This window comes from Parasteatoda tepidariorum, chromosome 8, assembly GCF_043381705.1.
Source record: "Parasteatoda tepidariorum isolate YZ-2023 chromosome 8, CAS_Ptep_4.0, whole genome shotgun sequence".
NCBI classification, from domain to species: domain Eukaryota; kingdom Metazoa; phylum Arthropoda; class Arachnida; order Araneae; family Theridiidae; genus Parasteatoda; species Parasteatoda tepidariorum.
In genome coordinates, this window is record NC_092211.1 from 74,713,529 (window position 1) to 74,731,431 (window position 17,903).

Sequence of the window (17,903 nt, forward strand, 5' to 3'; positions counted from 1 at the left end):
ATTTTTCAAGTCAATGAGCATAACATTTTGAGTTCAAGGCTAAAGTGAAATATCTTTTGTTTGATGTAGGGGTGAATTAAATTTCAATATTTGTTGCTGAAATTTAAAGAGGAAAAAAATTTCATATTTGTTTCGATGCATAATATATAATAGCATTTCAACACGTCAAGTTCCTTACATAAAAAATAGTTACATGATTAATGAATTTATTGATTTTACATGAAATATACACTAACAACATTAGAATCAAGGAATATCTGACCAAAGTATACAGATATCTTTTTAATTATAAAGTATTTAAAAGCATCTGCAATTCAGTAAAATGTTCCCTAAAAATTTAAGGATTTACTTATTTTAAAATTAAAATTTTTAACAATCCTTAAGTAATATTACGGTGCTGTTTAGTAACGAAATTCTGCATGAAAAAAAAAATTCTGGTAAAATAAATACCATAATTCTAGCAATAAAAACAAAAATATACGATATTTAAACTAATCATTTGTTAATTTTTTCGTTCATCGGGTAACAGTTTACCGGAAATTTTAGTTTTCAAATTTATAATTTTTATTTGCCGCATATTTAGTAAAAAATACAAAATTGAAAAGTTAATTTAACTGAACATAGGGTTTTTATGAGTCGTTCTAAGGTACCATAATAAAATTACCAAATTTTTCTCAGATTATAAATAATATTTTATTGTTAATTTTACCAAAATCATTACTAAAGTACTTTGGTCAAAATTGCAGAGATTTTTGGTGTGCCCATGCATAGTGCCAAAAATACGGTAAATTTTACCAAATTCTGGTAGTTTTGACATGATTTTCTTTTCTTAGTTTACCAATTTGGCATTTGAAAGAATTAATCTACAAGTCTATCATTTTATATAAAAGGAGAAATAGATTCTTTTTCGTTCATTCGTATGATTTCATCGAAACCTTTCGTGTGCGTAAGCTTTATGATCATCATATTACCTTCACATGACTTATTCCTTCTTGCATCAGTACTTGCACCAGTACACTTATTCCTTCTTGCATTGAACGAACATGCTCTTTATTTATCAATCAGCACGTTTCTGAATTAGTGGTTCCTATACCCCTTTTCTTTATATTTTATAGAACAGTAATCATAAACAAGAAATTGACACTGTAAAATGAATTGAATCGCTAAAAGTACACCTCATTATATCAGTGTTCGCCATTAATGGAACATTCATAAGTAGATCAACGAGCATTGTATTGGATTTAGTAAACTTATTTTTGTTCTTGAACCTTAAATTATTTATCACATTATTGAATTGGTGGTTCCTAATTTTTTTCTTCTTCTTCGTATTCCTTACGCTGTTATTTGTACTTTGTCGTACACTTTTATGATCAAAAACAGCACGTAAAGAATATAACATAACAAGTTTTCTCTAGCTTTATTTAACAAATTACTTGAACTTGTACTAAGGATTACTTATACTAATGATTCTTAACTTTTTTCCCCCGCAAACCTTAAGCTATTATTTGTATTTTGTAGAACACTTTTACCAACAAAAATAGCACGAAATGATGTTTTTGGTTCTAACTAGTTCTTGCTAGTTTTATTTGTCAAATAACGAAATTAGTGATGCCTAATTTTTTTTCTCCCTAAATTTAAGTTCTTTGTAGAACACTTTTATGAAGATAAACTCTACGTAAGGAAGTTTCATTTATCAAATTATTGAATTAGTGGTTCCTAATTTTTTCTTCTTCTTAGTCCTTAAGCTGTTATTTGTACTTTCTAGTACACAGTTGCGATCAAAAACCGCACGTCAAGAAGCTTTTGTATATAACTAGTTTTCCCTAGCTCTATTTAGTAAATTACTTGAACTAATAAATCTTAACTTTCTTTTTCTCGTAAAACTTAAGCTATTGTACTTTGTAGAACATTTTTTTAATTACTAAACAAAAACTGCACGTAATGAAGCTTTTGTTATAACTAGTTTTCACTAGTTTTATTTATCAAATTATTGAAATATTCCTAATTTTTTTTCTCCGTGAGCGTTAAGCTATCATTTGTTCTTTATAGAACACTTTCATAAAAAAAAAAAGAAAAAAAGAAAAAAAAAAGAAACTAAAGTTTTTGTATTTTAACGAGTTTTTTACAGCTTTATTTATCAAATTACTGAATAAGTTATTTCGATTTTTTTTCCTTTGCAAACCTTAAGGTGTCATTTATACTCTATAAAACACAAGAAATGAGCAAAATCTACTAGAAATTCAATTTTTTTTATAACTTGGGCTGCCTCGGTCCGGAACGAATTAATTTGAAAGTTTGAACAAACAATCGCGAATAATTGTTAAAAACGCCATAAGAGGTTAATTTTGCAAAATATAAATAATTCTTTTTTGTTTCACTAAGTTAAATGCTTAACTTCCCTTAGAGAAGTTAGCATAACTAGTCTTAGAGAAGTTTTAATTAGAAATTTACCATTTTAATTATTCGCTTAAAATTTTCTTTAACGCACGCCCCATTTTGAGCATTTATTTGATTGTTATATTATATTTATAACAAAGCAAAGTAAAACAGTAAATATAAAATATACCTGACTTTTACAACAGAATAATTAATGATTAAAAAATATTAAATATCGTTATTTTTTATAAATTAAAAGTACAAAATTTAGAAATCTTATCTTTCATTATTTTATTTTATAAAAACGTTGAAATATTTGATATTGTTATTTTTCGTATTTTATATTTTCAAGTAAGGATGTTTTGAAAAATGTTTGAGCAACAATCCTTGTTTATTCTACAATAAAACAAATTAAATTATTTTATATTATTAAAATTAATAGATGACGCATCCAATTAATTATTTTACTCTAAAGTCTTTTATACAATCAATCAAATGAAAGCATCGCATTTTATTCTTATTAACAATATGACAAAATAATAATAATAATTTATTGCAGTTATTTCCTAAATTATTAAATAATAATGGACAATGACTTATGGTAAAGTTTATCATAACATAAAACAAATAAAAACACTAAATGTTAACTGTTGTCTCCTAACTGTTATTTAATAATGCTTTGTTATGATGATTATTAAAAAAATAAAGCAAATAAAAATGTCTTATGGTTAATTTTTAAATAATTAAACAAATGAAAATGTTAAAAATTCATATTAAAAGCTGCTGTCTTTTATTAATTAATAATGCCTCATTGTAAAATTTATCATGTACTGAAACAAATGAAAACAAAAAATATTTTTCTTATAGTTTGAAATATTTGTTTTTAAATATCGCAAGAAAAAATGACATCAATTTTGCGAAATGTTTAATTTATAGCAAAAACTTATTTGAAGTTTTTTAGAAGGTAGTTATATTATATAAATTTTTATACAAAATGTAACGCAGAGTTTTCCATGTCTGGAAAAAAATTGCTGAACAGAATTTTAACCTCGGAAAATATTCCTATCTATCTTGGCGCAAAATGTCAAGTTAATATCCATTACCTTAGCTCCTTCCCATGTAATCTCTTTTGGCGACAGCGGTGTTCTGTCTGAATCTCGCCAAGCCAACCCTGTTGCCTCATTCTCGTGTATTCTTCCGCTCAAAATTTAGCCGCGTTTATGTTTGAATGAGAAAAGGTTCATCCAGTAAAGCAGTTCGTAGTTATCTACCGTTCTCGATTGTTTATTTCTATTTTACGTTGTGCTTTGCGGAGAAAAACACATCTAGTTATAACTAATCACTGCTTTCTAAAATGGATACACCATCATCAGGGATTTCATTGATCTTTCTCATCTTATCCGTATTTTGCACTTGTAAGTAAAGTTTCATTTTGATTATTAATCGATTCTTGCTCTTTTACGTTATGGCAATAACATTGTATATAGTGAGGTGAGCCGGTTTGTTAGAATTTGCCGGTTTAAATAAAAGATCGTTCCTTTTGCAAGTTCGACAGGTACGTTAGCGTACCTGAGGGGAGAAAGATTGCTTACCTGGGAAGGCTTTTATTTTTTTCGTTCTATTCTTCAGAGTTCGAAAATTATTTAAGTTCGAAATATCTCATCTGTGGGCATTTTTTCTTACTTGAACGATTCAAGGATTGCGGAATCGTCTATTGGATAAAATAATTATATGATATTAATTTGTTATTGTTTTAGTGTTAGCTTAAAATGCATGTCAAAAATTGTTAGTTACGTTTTTATTTGAAATGATTTCAGTTGGCGCCATTTATTTAAATTTTTATTTAAGTATGGAATATTTTTGGTAAAAATTAAATATCGTCAGATTTTAATAATTTCCATTCATTGTTTTATTGTACTTGTTATTTTCTAAATAACTACAATAAATCAATTTAGGAATGCAAATACTACTTGAAAACGATTATTTTTAACATTTCGAAACAAGTATTGAAGTGTTCTAATTGTTATCAAAATGTTTAACTATATAAATATTCTTTAATTTTTATGAATTTTTTTACTACTTTATAAAATTTATGAATACCGTTGTAATTTTGCCAATGCCGAAAAATTGCAAGCATGATTACTTTCTATTGCCATTTTTGTTCTATACTCAACACATTAAATATCTGATCCAATTATGCGCAGAATATATATTGCAATAGATGCATTTCAGTTGGCGCCAATTATTTGAATTTATATTAGTATATATGGAATATATTTTTTCAAATTAAATTATGTCAGATTTTAAAAATTTTCATTTATTGTTTTGTTCTACTGTCTATTTTTCAAATTAATTTAGAATGCAAATATTGCTTGAAAACTATTATTTTTAATCTTTCGAAACAAGTATTAAAATGTTCTAAACGTTATCTAAATGTTTAACCATAGAAATACTCTTTAATTTTTATGAATTTTTATTCAATATATATATACTGTTGTAATTTTGACAATGCAGAAAAACTATCAGCATGATTTCTTTCCATTGCTATTTTTGTTCTTTATTCAATGCATCAAGTATAGGATCCAATTATATGCGGAAAATAATGCAATGTATTGAATTCAATATTACTGAGCATGTTTTCTTTAATGATTGAGTATTTCAAAGTTAAATGTTTTCTATCAAGTTTTTAAATTTATTTTAATTATTTTTTTATGCAATCTAAATAAAATCTACATGAAGCAACTGATTGAAATAATTTATTTAATGATTTTATTAAAACTCAAAAACTTCATCATTGTGAACTTTTTAAAATTTCTCTTGTCTCATAAGCAAAATTGTTCTGGTATTATTTATAACTTAAAAGAAACAGTAATTAGATGTTCCTTGCACGTTATTTTTTTGTTTAAAAAAATGAATTGATTTTTACCTTTAATTGTTCAGTATTTTTAAATAAAATTTAGAAAGGATGATTTATAAAGAGTTTAATTTGCAATAGAGAGGATGAAAAGAGTAATCAGATGTAATATTTTATTAATAATGAGAATTTTGTTTGGCTTTTTTTATGGTTGTAGTTATACTACAGTTTTTGATTTTCAAATTGATGTGCCACTCAAAAAATTTTTTATAACTATTAAAACTATTTAAAAAACAAGTTGGTTTTTAAAAACTAGTTATCTTTTCAACTTATCTTTTTGCTGCATCTTCCCAAAACTTATGTTTGACTTATAAATTATCTTTAAAATTTCTAATCTTTTAAAAATTAAATTGAAAAATGAAAAAAGTACAGACTAGGTATTAATTATTACAATTACTTTGAAAGAAAATCATGACTATTTCAAACTATAAACTATCAACTGTAACAAAGTGGTAATAAATTTTTGTTAAATTAATAGAAAAAAAGTGACACTTTTCTTTTGGTTTTTGTTAAGTCAATTTATTAACTAAAATTTTTTTAATCGCTCAGATTTCTATTTATCTATAAAAGAACGATGGATCGAAAATCGACTGTATTATATTTGTGTATGAATTTTTACAAATATATAATCTTATTTTATATTTAACAACTATCTCTAATAGTGGAGAAGAATAGAAGAGTCAAATTTATAGAGAATATTACAGTTATCTATTTTAGATATAATAAATATTGATTATGTAATGGGATTTTATTCAACGATAGAAGATCTGTAATCTATTTGTTATTTAAAAAATATTTATATTTATATTTGTTATTGAGAAGACTTTAAAAGTATGAGAGATTACGGAGTACAGGCTTGTCTACAACATTATTACTTAAAAGCCAGGAAAAAAGTGCAATAATTTTAATTTTTTTTAAAAATATAATGAGTAAATTAATAACAGCGGCTAATGCCCTTAAAATATTAATTTAAATAGCTGATGATTATGAAAAAAACAAACAAAAAAACATGCATGTTCTTATGTTTAAAGAAGCGCATTTGTGTGCATGAAATTTTTGAACCCTTCGAAAAATTTTTGTTATCCACCGAATGTTTTTTTTTCCTTTTTTAAAAAAAATAAATATAGTATTTAATAACTAGAATAAAATCCTATTATCCATTTCCGCATACCATTTACTTAGAATTCATCATTCCGAGTTTTTAGTTCATCCTCAAATTCTCCTCCAGATTAAGAAAGCAGAAGAAAAAAGTAAAGGGATTACTCATCTACTCTGAATCAACCCCTTCTTTTTTACTTCTTCTTTTCTTTTCACAATCATAACTTTTTCTATTCCTTTCCTTTTATCATTTTACTTTTTTTATTCACTTCATCTCGGCAGACGATTTCTTACGCAGTAGTGAGGAACTAATCACCCATGTGACAATAGTTTCCCTTCTGCACATAAAATGAATCATATGCCTTTTTTTTTCCGTCCCCCCAAGTAGAAATTTTTGAATACGTTCTGTTCAAAAAAGTGTGCTAAATTTGTATTGAAAATTATCTTTTGAAAGCAGCACATCGGCCTCTTGTATGGAGGATATAAATTTTATGTTATGTTATTTTATTGTGTTTTAATTTATGAACCTCCTTTAACCTATAAGGGAAAAATGATCTAGGAAAATACCTTTATAAAGCTAGAAGCATGAGAACATTGTTGTAAGTTAACAGTTGATTTTAATATAGCACTCTATGTGTAGTTTCTAAACAAGTTGAGAAGGTTTTAGAACAATATTTACATCGATAATACAAACCATTTTTTATTACCATTCTGTCTAAAAGTCCGACAACTGTCCAAAATCTCAAAGAAGTTTCATTTAACTAATACTAATCGAATGAAGCATTAGCGATGGACTTATACAAATGACAACTATGAAATTAAACTATTATTAAATGTAGCTCTATGTCTTAAAAATTTATTTAACTAATAACAATTGGATTAAAAATATTTAGTTTTACAGTTAATATATAGTTTTCCAAAACCCTTCTATTGTAGTTTTACGACAACAATGCTAAACTTTTAAGAAAATTGCAAAAAGATATTATTGGTAAAAAGTTAGAATTTACTAATTGAATTATAATTTTTAATTGAGCATCTTGTATTTAAAATACATTAAAAAATGAAAAGAAATAGCTGCTTTTGTTTTGTTCATTCAAAACTATTATATAGCTATATATAATTCGAAGTTATAACGGTATTATCTGAGTTTATGAAACATGTCTGAAAAATAATTATAAATTTTACGAATTATTAATAGAAGCAATGAATTATGAGATTTCAATGGACACGGTAAATAGCTGTAAAAATATAGCAAATACAGCCATAAATTAAATATCGGTAAAAAATATAGCAAATGCAGCTTAACTGCTTACAGAATTACAGGTTATATCACTGATATGATATAGTCGTCTGTATTGAACTCAAAACAGTAGCCATATCATTTTATTAAAAACAAGATGTTATCAAGACGATTCAAGCCTTAAAAAATAAAAATATAGCTATTTTTTTCTGTAAAAAAATATCTCTAATTGTGTGTAGTAGGTGGTGAGACGGGGTGTATCCTGATGTGGTTTTTCTGGCTAAACTTTTAAATCGAATTTCGTGGTTTTTTGTCCTTGTCCTACCTGAAGAATGATCTCTTATATCTGGTGCAGTTTCCGGCTTATTCTCTTTTACGTTTTTACCTTCGTGGTTTTTGACTTATAAAAAGATAGGGGAAACTTTTCATTTGTTTTTCTTAATTAGCCAATTTATTAAAGTGACGAACTCGTCCGGACATGTTCGTTATTATGAAACAAATTTAACGAGTAATAATAATAGAAAAAGAACTTTGCACTAAGAGGCATTTTAACCTATCACAATCAGGAATATAGATCGTAAATTTCAGTGAGAAAAGTCTAGACTTAAATAAGAGGAATTGTCGATGTGTATCGGAAAACTATTTGTATACTGGAAAATTTGTCTTATTTTATTTTTTTAATTACACATTTTGTGTGGAGAAAAATTGACATGTTTTTCTCTGTTTACTTCATGTTATAGAAATTAATCGATTTCAAATTTTTATGATTGATTAAATAAATGAATTTATCGATTTTAATGCTTAGTGTATATTTTATCTTGTTTTTCGTTAATATTTCAGTCTTGCCAAAGGTCATGCTTAAGGAAAAGACTATGTATTATTGTGAGCTAAATATTTTTCTTTAATTTTTTGAAAATTGAGATTTTTTTTTTTTGGCTCACAAGTTTTTTTGAAATTAAATGTAATTTTCTGAGATTATTTATTTAAATGTTTAATTATAGGAAAAATTTAAAACTGAGAAAAAAAAATGTATCGAAATATAATGCGAAGTCACAAATGTCTTCTAGGCCGTAAGCTTTAATGTTTGCTATAAACTATTTCTTTAGTATGTATATTTGTTAAATCATTTCAAAGTGGCTCCAAATTTGTTAAACAGTTGTTTCTTGTTTGCTTCTCTACCCTCATTTCCTGCATATTTATTTCCTACTCATAATTGCAGCTTTCCACAGTTACTGTGCGTATGCTTAACAGCTGCTTATTATTTGCTGCACATATTTAGGGATGCAGGGACAATTTCTGGTGATTGTTGATTTTAAGTTAATATCCGCAGTCTTTTCATTTTAATCTACAAAAAATCGAAAATTCATTATCATTAAAAAAAAAATCTAAATTTTTTTTTCATTAAAATCTTTTCAACGCTCCTAGTAAATTATAATTAAATAATCAAAAGTAGTATTATTGGTGTAATATAAAAAAAAGCGCAATCAAACCATATGTAGTTTTTAAATTTGATTATTATGTTAAAATATTAGGTAATCAAATTATTATGTTATGTTAATGTGCATAACATGAATTCCTTAGGAAAAACTGCCCCAATGGAATTGTAAAGATGTCTTACATTTATTTATTATTGTCGTTATTTTTGGCATGTAAAATCTTTCAAATTTTCATTTTGTAGTCTGGGAGCGTTTAAGAATTTTCAATAAATATATTCATGGACAAAAAAATTAGCGCACCAAGAAGGAGTCGTCAAAATGAAACGAAATTTTACATACGTAATGACTACTTTGATATAAGTAAATGATTAGAAAATCAAAGAAAAACGATAATCTTTGATTTTCTAATCATTACTTATATCAAAGTAGTCATTGCGTATGTAAAATTTCGTTCCATTTTGACGACTCCTTCTTGGTGCGCTAATTTTTTTGTCCATGAGTGTATTATCTGTTGTTTAGTTTTAATTTTCTCTTTATGATGACAAGCTTAAGCAAATTTATTATTCTAACAACACGTTTTTCAATTACGTGTAATATCCTTAGCTTTGCAATACTGGCACGTAATAAACATTTATTTCTGAAAGTTAAACAAAAGTAGCATTGCAATTTTGTCCTTGGACGTTTCTTATGATATTTCATAATTTTGTAAAAAGAACAATTTATTTATTTATTCAAACGGTTCTTTTAATTTGTTAAAGCTTACTAGCTTTTTAAAATTATCTCTGCGAAATTTAAGATTAGTAAGTTATTTGATGCAATCTGAAGATATGGCTGATGACCTTGCTTTTCTGTTTATTATGCAGCTCGACTCTTGTAGTTCAACTAGTATGGCGCAATAGCAATATGATGTTAACGCGTTAATCGCCTGTTCTTTCCATTACTTTATTTTAGATGCAGATTTATATAACTTTACATCATAAACTCCTAGGAATTCATTTTCTTCTTCTTATTATTATTGAAATTTTTTTTCCTTTTAGAATAAGTAAAGTACGATTATTTTCTCAGTAGTACATTTTAAATGCATTTTATCAATTGTAAAACTTATCACGTATCAAAAGTCCTATTGGAAAATACTTCTTAGCAATGTCTCGCAAAAACGCGTATTGTTTTTTCTTTTAACTTTTATTAATTAATTCCTATTGATAATTGGAAATACGATTGTAAGAATGGTTTTAGACATTTTTTTCTTTGAACTTTGCACAAATTTAGGTAAATAACTTTTTATCTATTTATTTATATTTTGAGTTTGTGTTGTACATCAGAATTACTAGTTTCATTTATTCTGTTCCCCTCTCCCAATAATTTTTCTATTGATTTCGCGATATCTAACATCATGGTGCAAAAGAAAGAAGAAATGGAATTTTTTTTTTAAGTCTAAATTTTTATATTTATGTCATTTATTATGCATTAACATATAACATAAAGGTTAAAATTAGGTAACTGTTTTTATGCCTTTTCTGTTTAAATTCAATTAAATATTATATAAATTGCTTGCACAAATAAAATTATACTACTTAGCAACATAAGACAAAATTATCATATTAAACATTAATTATTTTTATTATTTAAAATTTGACGTTATTTTCACATCTACTAACAAGTAAAACACCCTTGTCATAAAGTTATTAATTTATAATTATTGAAATTATGGAGATGTTATTACATTTATCATGAAGTTAATATATTATAGCTATTTATTACATTTAGGTTTATATCACATTTATATTTCCTTATTTATTAAAACTTAAAATAATTCATTATTCTTGAGATAAATCAGCTTGAAGAAAAAAATATTATTTTGTGGCTTTATTTCTTACTTTCTCTTTATTGTGCATGCTTTGCAGAAAAGAAAAAGCTGGGGGAGAAAAACAGCAGGGTTGGTGAAATTTCCCCGTTACGGGTGGGGGAACTGAAAATGTTCTCATTTAAATAAAAGAGCTCGTGCGAAAGTGTCATTTTTCAATTTTCGAATAACTTTTCCGTTGCTTAATTTCTTGACCTTGACTGTTACAAATTGCTCTTTTTTTTTATAGAGATTTTTTCCCCTTTTAGGCATTTCTCTTTTTACGATTCTTATTTCACTTGCAGGAAGAAAAAAAAGAGAAAAAAAATGGAGATTTTCTCCCTTTTCAATTACATTAATTTTTTATTTATTTATTTTTTCATTTGTATATTTTAAGTCCATGTGATTCATGAACAAGATGCCTGGATCTTATGATGGAGTTCAGGCTTAAAGAAATATTCTCCATCTGGCAAGATTATTAACCATACTTCACATAATGCTTATAATTTGGCTTAATGTTCTAGCATTAATTAATTTTTAATTGTTAAGAAGCAAGGATGTAGTTAAGACTTAAAAAAAAAGCATGAAATATGCATGCCTCTCGTGTTGTTAAACTACATGCACTATCAACTGATGTAATTATATATATATATATATATATATAGTTTTTTTTTTTCACTTACTGAATAATAAAGATTAAAATGATCTAAGTAAAGCCAAATTAATATTTAGCTCTGTGTTCTCCTTAATAAAATACATTCTTAGAAGAACAGTCTGATTAATAAAAGTTTTTCTTGTTGTAAAAGCAATTAATAAATACATGAAACAGTGTATAATAATATAATGCATCATAAATTTGACACTTGCAATTTTTTATGAAATAGAAGATAACCATTTACCAATTTGCATGGAAGAAATGTTTGTGTTTTTATACAGTTTCTTTCTTTAATTTCGTTTCATAATAGCAGATTAATTAGTTGAATAGTCAAATTAATAGGTTTTCTTTCTAACAATGCTTTTTTAATTCGCAGCTATAATAATATCAACGCAAAGTTTTAATGAGTCTAGTTTGCGTGACATTTATGAACGATTTGTTTTATTAGAATTTTACTGTTTAAAATTAACTGGACGGAATTAAATCTTTATCAAAATGTTACGCTTATAAGTAACGAGAGGAAATGTTTTATTGAATAGTCAGGGGTCTGTCCAGACATTTTGTGAAAGGTCCGCTTTTCGTGAAATTGTGAAAAAATTACTCACATTCTTTCAACCAGGGTCCGCTTTTATGAATTTGTGCAAATAGGGTCCGGTTATTGCAAAAAACTTTTTCAAGGACTTTTTAAATTGTAAATAAATACAAGATTATGCTCGGCACTATAAAATTATAATAAAAAAATTAAATTTTCAAAAATAAACAGCAATTGCTGCTTCTAAATTAGAGATGCAACATTTGATANGATGATGCAGCAAAAATATTCAATGCTTTAAAAAATAGAAGACGTTAAAAATGTATTATAACAAAAGAAATTTTTTTCCAAGTCTATTTGTATTTTTTCAGTTTTTAGAAATCTCACTTAACTTTCTGAAATCTCACCCTGTTTTTGAGAAAGGGTGAGAAATTCTCACCCATTTTTTTTCTATGATGAAAACACTGGAACAAAATGTTTTATAGAAAATAACTGTTTAATTTTAACAGAACAAAATGATTTCTCACAATTTAAAGTTTAAATTGATCTTAAGTTTAAAATTTAAATTAGTTTTAAGTTTATTAGTTCATTTAAGTTTAAGTTTAAAATTAGGCTGACGAAATGTTTAGATCCGAAAATATTCAAAAGTCTATACTAATTTATAAAAAAATTAAAAATTTTATTTAGAAAGTTTTTGCAAAGAAATTTCCATGAGTTATTTGAAAATTTTTTTCACGCTGAGAAAAGAAATATCGAAAAAGCTACGAGAATATGGTAAAATTTATTATGTTTCTAGCTCTATGGGAATACCAAAAAACTCGGTTATTTTTGCCGAAATGTTGTAGCAATGATTTTTGTAAAATTAACAGTAAAATATGGTTTTACAATGTGTGATAAAATTTGGTAATTTTATCATGATACCATAGAACATGGCATAAGAATTATTTTTTTGTCGAAGCTTATACTTTTCAGTTTGGCATTTTTTACTAAATGTGTGGTAATAAGATAAATAATTTTTAATACTAGAATTTCCGGTAAACCGTTGCCATATGAACGGAAAAATTACCAAATGAATGGTTAAAATACCGTATATTTTGGTTTTGATTATCTAATTTTTTATTATTTTATTTATTTATATATATATATATATATTTTACCAGAAATGTCATTACCATTGAGTACGGTTCTATCAAAACGGTTTTATCAAAAAATTTTTCTTTCCAAAATGCATGTCCTTAAGAGCTGAGCTTTCAAACAGGCTCGTGCCCTCCATAGCCTCAAGATCAGTCCCTGAATTGACAATAGAATAATTTGTAGCGAATTGGAATGAAACACTTATTAACAATATTAAAAATAAAACGGGGAAAAAAAAACGAACTTTTCCCTTTGTATCTTTTTGCAATAAAAATTATCTGACAAAGCAATTAAGCGTCACATCTCACATAACCTCGCCCAAACATAATGAGTCGCGTACTGCAATTATTGTATCGAGTAGTATTCATAGACGGCAGTTTGCATGGCTTTCCGTTTAAACGTCGCGTGCATGCTCAAAATGAAATTGTGCACAACGTATCGTTAGGAAATGGCGGGAAACGGCCGCTTACAGCTGTTTCCTTTTCTTTTTTCTAACGAGGACCCGACCTAGGCCGCTGGACTGTGACGACAAAACAGCCCCCTGCATCTTCTGGGTCTATTTAATCCTTGGTGGTAGGGAAGCAGTTTCATAGAGGGGACACGCCTTGTACCTATTGTTGAGGGTCTTTTGGGGAGGGAAAGCCTAAGCTGAATCTCCACTGTTGGAGCAGAACCCTCCCCATCTGTCTATTTTTTCTTTTACTGTTTCTTAACTGTAAATTGTAACTCATAAAGAAAATATTTTCATTGAAAAGAAATGGCTGTTACATTGGTGATTCAGTAGGTTTCAATGCTGCGACTGTTTAGTTTATTGCATACCAGTGTCGACTCCTGTATCAAAACTTCGAGTTATTTTCATTGAAAATTTGTTATTTTTATCGATTCTGTTATATTTACGCGGACAAACAGTGCATTATTTGCCCACAACGGCTGTCAGTTTATCACAAGTCTCCTCGAAAATATACACTAAAAATTTGCATTTCTTTTTAAACATAAGAATATTTTAGAGATATGTAGACAAGCAAAAATATATTTCTGTAAGTTAAGCTTCAAAATAACCTGTTTTTCTTTTGGTATAACAATTTAGCAATTTTTGTTAATTTTAATGTGCTATTGTTGGATGAAGAAGTTTTATTTGTAATAAAAAGTACGTCCCGAAATTGTGCCTTGTAGTGCCTTTTTGTTCTAAAAAGTATTTACTTATCAAATATACATTTTATTAGTATCCCATTTTTGACAATGTTAACTCTAAGAATATTGAAACCTGTTGAACCATAATATTTCTCAAATTTACGGCAACTTTAATATGGTGTTAAGTTGAACCATGTTACCGCACGGAGAAAAAAAAAATCTTAAAATTCCCGTATTATATTGTAGGGACATTTCTGGGGGGGAGGGGAGACGCAATTCTGATTCATAAAACCAAAATATGCAGTATTTAAACCATTCATTTAGTAATTTTTCCGTTCACATGGTAATAGTTTACCGGAAATTCTGATTTTCAAAATTATAGTTCTTACTACCCCGCATTCAGTAAAAAAATACAAAACTGAAAAGTAAATTTAACCGAATAAATGGTTTTAATGACATGCTCTATGTCAGGGGTTGCCAAACTTTTTTGATCATCGACCCCTATATAATTTTTCGAAATCTCCATCGACCCCCATAAAAGAAATTTTCTGTTAATTAAAATAAAACTCTATTAGATAGGGTAAACCAACCAGTGAAGGAGTACTACCCAGTGAAGGAACATTTCATATATATTGATTAAAAATAAGAATTTCAAAGTTTTTCTTTAGATTGATTGGTAACAATAGCTTACTGCCAAACAANACAAGTCTCCTCGAAAATATACACTAAAAATTTGCATTTCTTTTTAAACATAAGAATATTTTAGAGATATGTAGACAAGCAAAAATATATTTCTGTAAGTTAAGCTTCAAAATAACCTGTTTTTCTTTCGGTATAACAATTTAGCAATTTTTGTTAATGTTAATGTACTAGTGTTGATTGAAGAAGTTTCATTTGTAATAAAAAGTACGTCCCAAAATTGTGCCTTGTAGTGCCTTTTTGTTCTAAAAAGTATTTACTTATCAAATATACATTTTATTAGTATCCCATTTTTGACAATGTTAACTCTAAGAATATTGAAACCTGTTGAACCATAATATTTCTCAAATTTACGGCAACTTTAATATGGTGTTAAGTTGAACCATGTTACCGCACGGAGAAAAAAAAAATCTTAAAATTCCCGTATTATATTGTAGGGACATTTCTGGGGGGGAGGGGAGACGCAATTCTGATTCATAAAACCAAAATATGCAGTATTTAAACCATTCATTTAGTAATTTTTCCGTTCACATGGTAATAGTTTACCGGAAATTCTGATTTTCAAAATTATAGTTCTTACTACCCCGCATTCAGTAAAAAAATACAAAACTGAAAAGTGAATTTAACCGAATAAATGGTTTTAATGACATGCTCTATGTCTAAGGTATGATAAAATTACCCAATTTTACCACATTTATCGAATTTTATCGCATTTTAAAACCATATATATTATTTTTTTTACTAAATCATCAACAAAGCTTTTTGGTGTTTACCTAGAATCGGGAATACTATTTTTTATCGTATTCTGGTAGTTTTCAGTTTGGGTCATTTTTTTTTCAATGCGTACTTAATCGATATTATAATTAAACTTGATTGGAAATGTGATTCTGTTACTCTAGTTGAATGTTGAACGAGTTCGTCTAAGATTGGTCCGGTAAGGTAAATCATTATCAATCGATTAAGTTTTTAAATAGTTAATATTTTGTTCAAAAGCGAAATAAATTTATGAATGAAGAGGAGGTATTGTGTCCCTTTAACTGCGGATAAAATGATTTTGTTAATTGCTTTATAGTGCAGGAAAATTCATAGAATTATTTTGTTCTACAAAGAAAATGATTTATGTTTTACGATTACGCTGTACTCAATTTTATTAATTTCAATATATCATGCTTTTTTTTTTTTAATTCAGAATTTACGATTTAAAAAAATGTGTTAATTCAGATTTCAGTTCAGGGTGCTGAACCAGAGAAAAACTTTTTAGAGCTAATATGTACAGCGTAGATGAAGAAAAGGTTTATATATTTTTTCTAGCATGAAGAAAATGAAAGTATGAGTAATACTTACTTTAGACAATGAATTTACTTTGTCTACAAATAAATAAATAAATAAAAATCAAACCTCTCTGTAAATTACAAAAATAATTGGATTTTGGAACAAGTTACGAACAATTTTGAAGGGTTGAAATTTGTTCTTTTTTCTTCCTTTTTTTCTGTCAAAAGGTGGAGAGAGGGTCGAAGCTCATAAAAATTATGTTCGCTTAATATTTGACCAGCTCCTATGACACAACACACAAATTTTAAATTTTTCCAATATCCCCCTGAAACTTCAGTTTCGTTTTTTTTTTTGTTTTTTTTTTTTTGTAAAATTTAAGTTAACTTTTTAATTAAAAGTATTAGAGGAAAGTGAGGTACGTCAAAAGAAGGAAATTTTGAAGTGATTCATTTTAAATAAACAAAAAATTCAGGTAAACATTTATTATTCTTATGTATTTCATACTACGAAAAAATTTTTTGAACATATTTGATCCCTTATAATTCTTGGATAAAATAATGGTAGATTAATAATTCAAAACTTAAACTTTCCCTATGTTGGAAAGTTTAAAGCTGTGTATTGGCTAGCTAAACTTTTTTTTCCGCCTTCAACTCTTTTTTTAAAATTTTTTTTTTTAAACTTTGCATTATTAGGGAGTGATTTGCATTGAATGCGAGAGGGGATCTCCGATGAACATTGATTCCAGGGGTCCCCCACACCCGTTTTACATAAATTTTGTTATTAAATTCTTTAGAGCATTACCCATTTTTATGGCAAGGCGTGGTCGATAATACCTACTCTAAAATCAGTCATTGATTATAACCTACGGATTTACGATCGATCGAAAAGAGACAAGGTAACTCGTTCTGGGAAATTTTTTTTAAACTAATAAATGTATATTATATTTTATATAAATTTAAGATGCACTTAAAAAATCTATACATTTTACAGCGAGTTATAATTTTTTTCGTGCACACACGAAAAAGGAAGTCCGTTATAAATTTTTGAGTTTTAATGGAGCGCAAAAAGTAAAACGTGTGAAACTACGCCGTACTTTTAAAGTAAACCTAACACGTATTCATTATCGTTTCATAATTTTGAGAACCCGTGCTTCCTTCGATGATTTATCTTCAGGGTTCAAGAGACCTGATGAAAGAAAAACGTGAATCATGTATTTCAAATATGTAGTTATTTGTTGTCAAAACATGTCATTAACTTGGTTTTAACTTTTTGAAGTAATATTTGCCGTATTTTTTTTTTTTTTTCACTTTTTAGAGCATGATAAAAATAACCAAATATCGTCATCCTTTAATGACTTTGAACTTAATAAATGTTTAAATTTATTAGAACGAAAAATAAAACGCAATGGCTTTTATACATGTAGACGTAAGGTTTTTGTTACGTGCACAAATGCAATGTATAAATCTGTTGAAAAATATTGGACAAATTTTAATGGTGCACACTATTTTGCACCCATGAAGGTCAGCACTCGCTTACTCAGATTTTATATCATAGTTTAATTTTATTTATNATT

General features: G+C 27.1%; 1 protein-coding gene across 1 annotated transcript in view; it reads left to right on the forward strand.

The window, feature by feature from the left end:
- The first annotated feature begins 3,570 nt into the window (after window positions 1-3,570).
- The window catches only part of LOC107448616 (neural cell adhesion molecule 1), a 136,076-nt gene continuing 121,743 nt past the window's right edge, over window positions 3,571-17,903 (forward strand). The window contains exon 1 of the mRNA XM_071184238.1: window positions 3,571-3,791. Coding sequence (XP_071040339.1) covers window positions 3,731-3,791 — 61 coding nt within the window. The 5' untranslated portion in view covers window positions 3,571-3,730. The remainder of the gene's footprint in view (window positions 3,792-17,903) is intronic.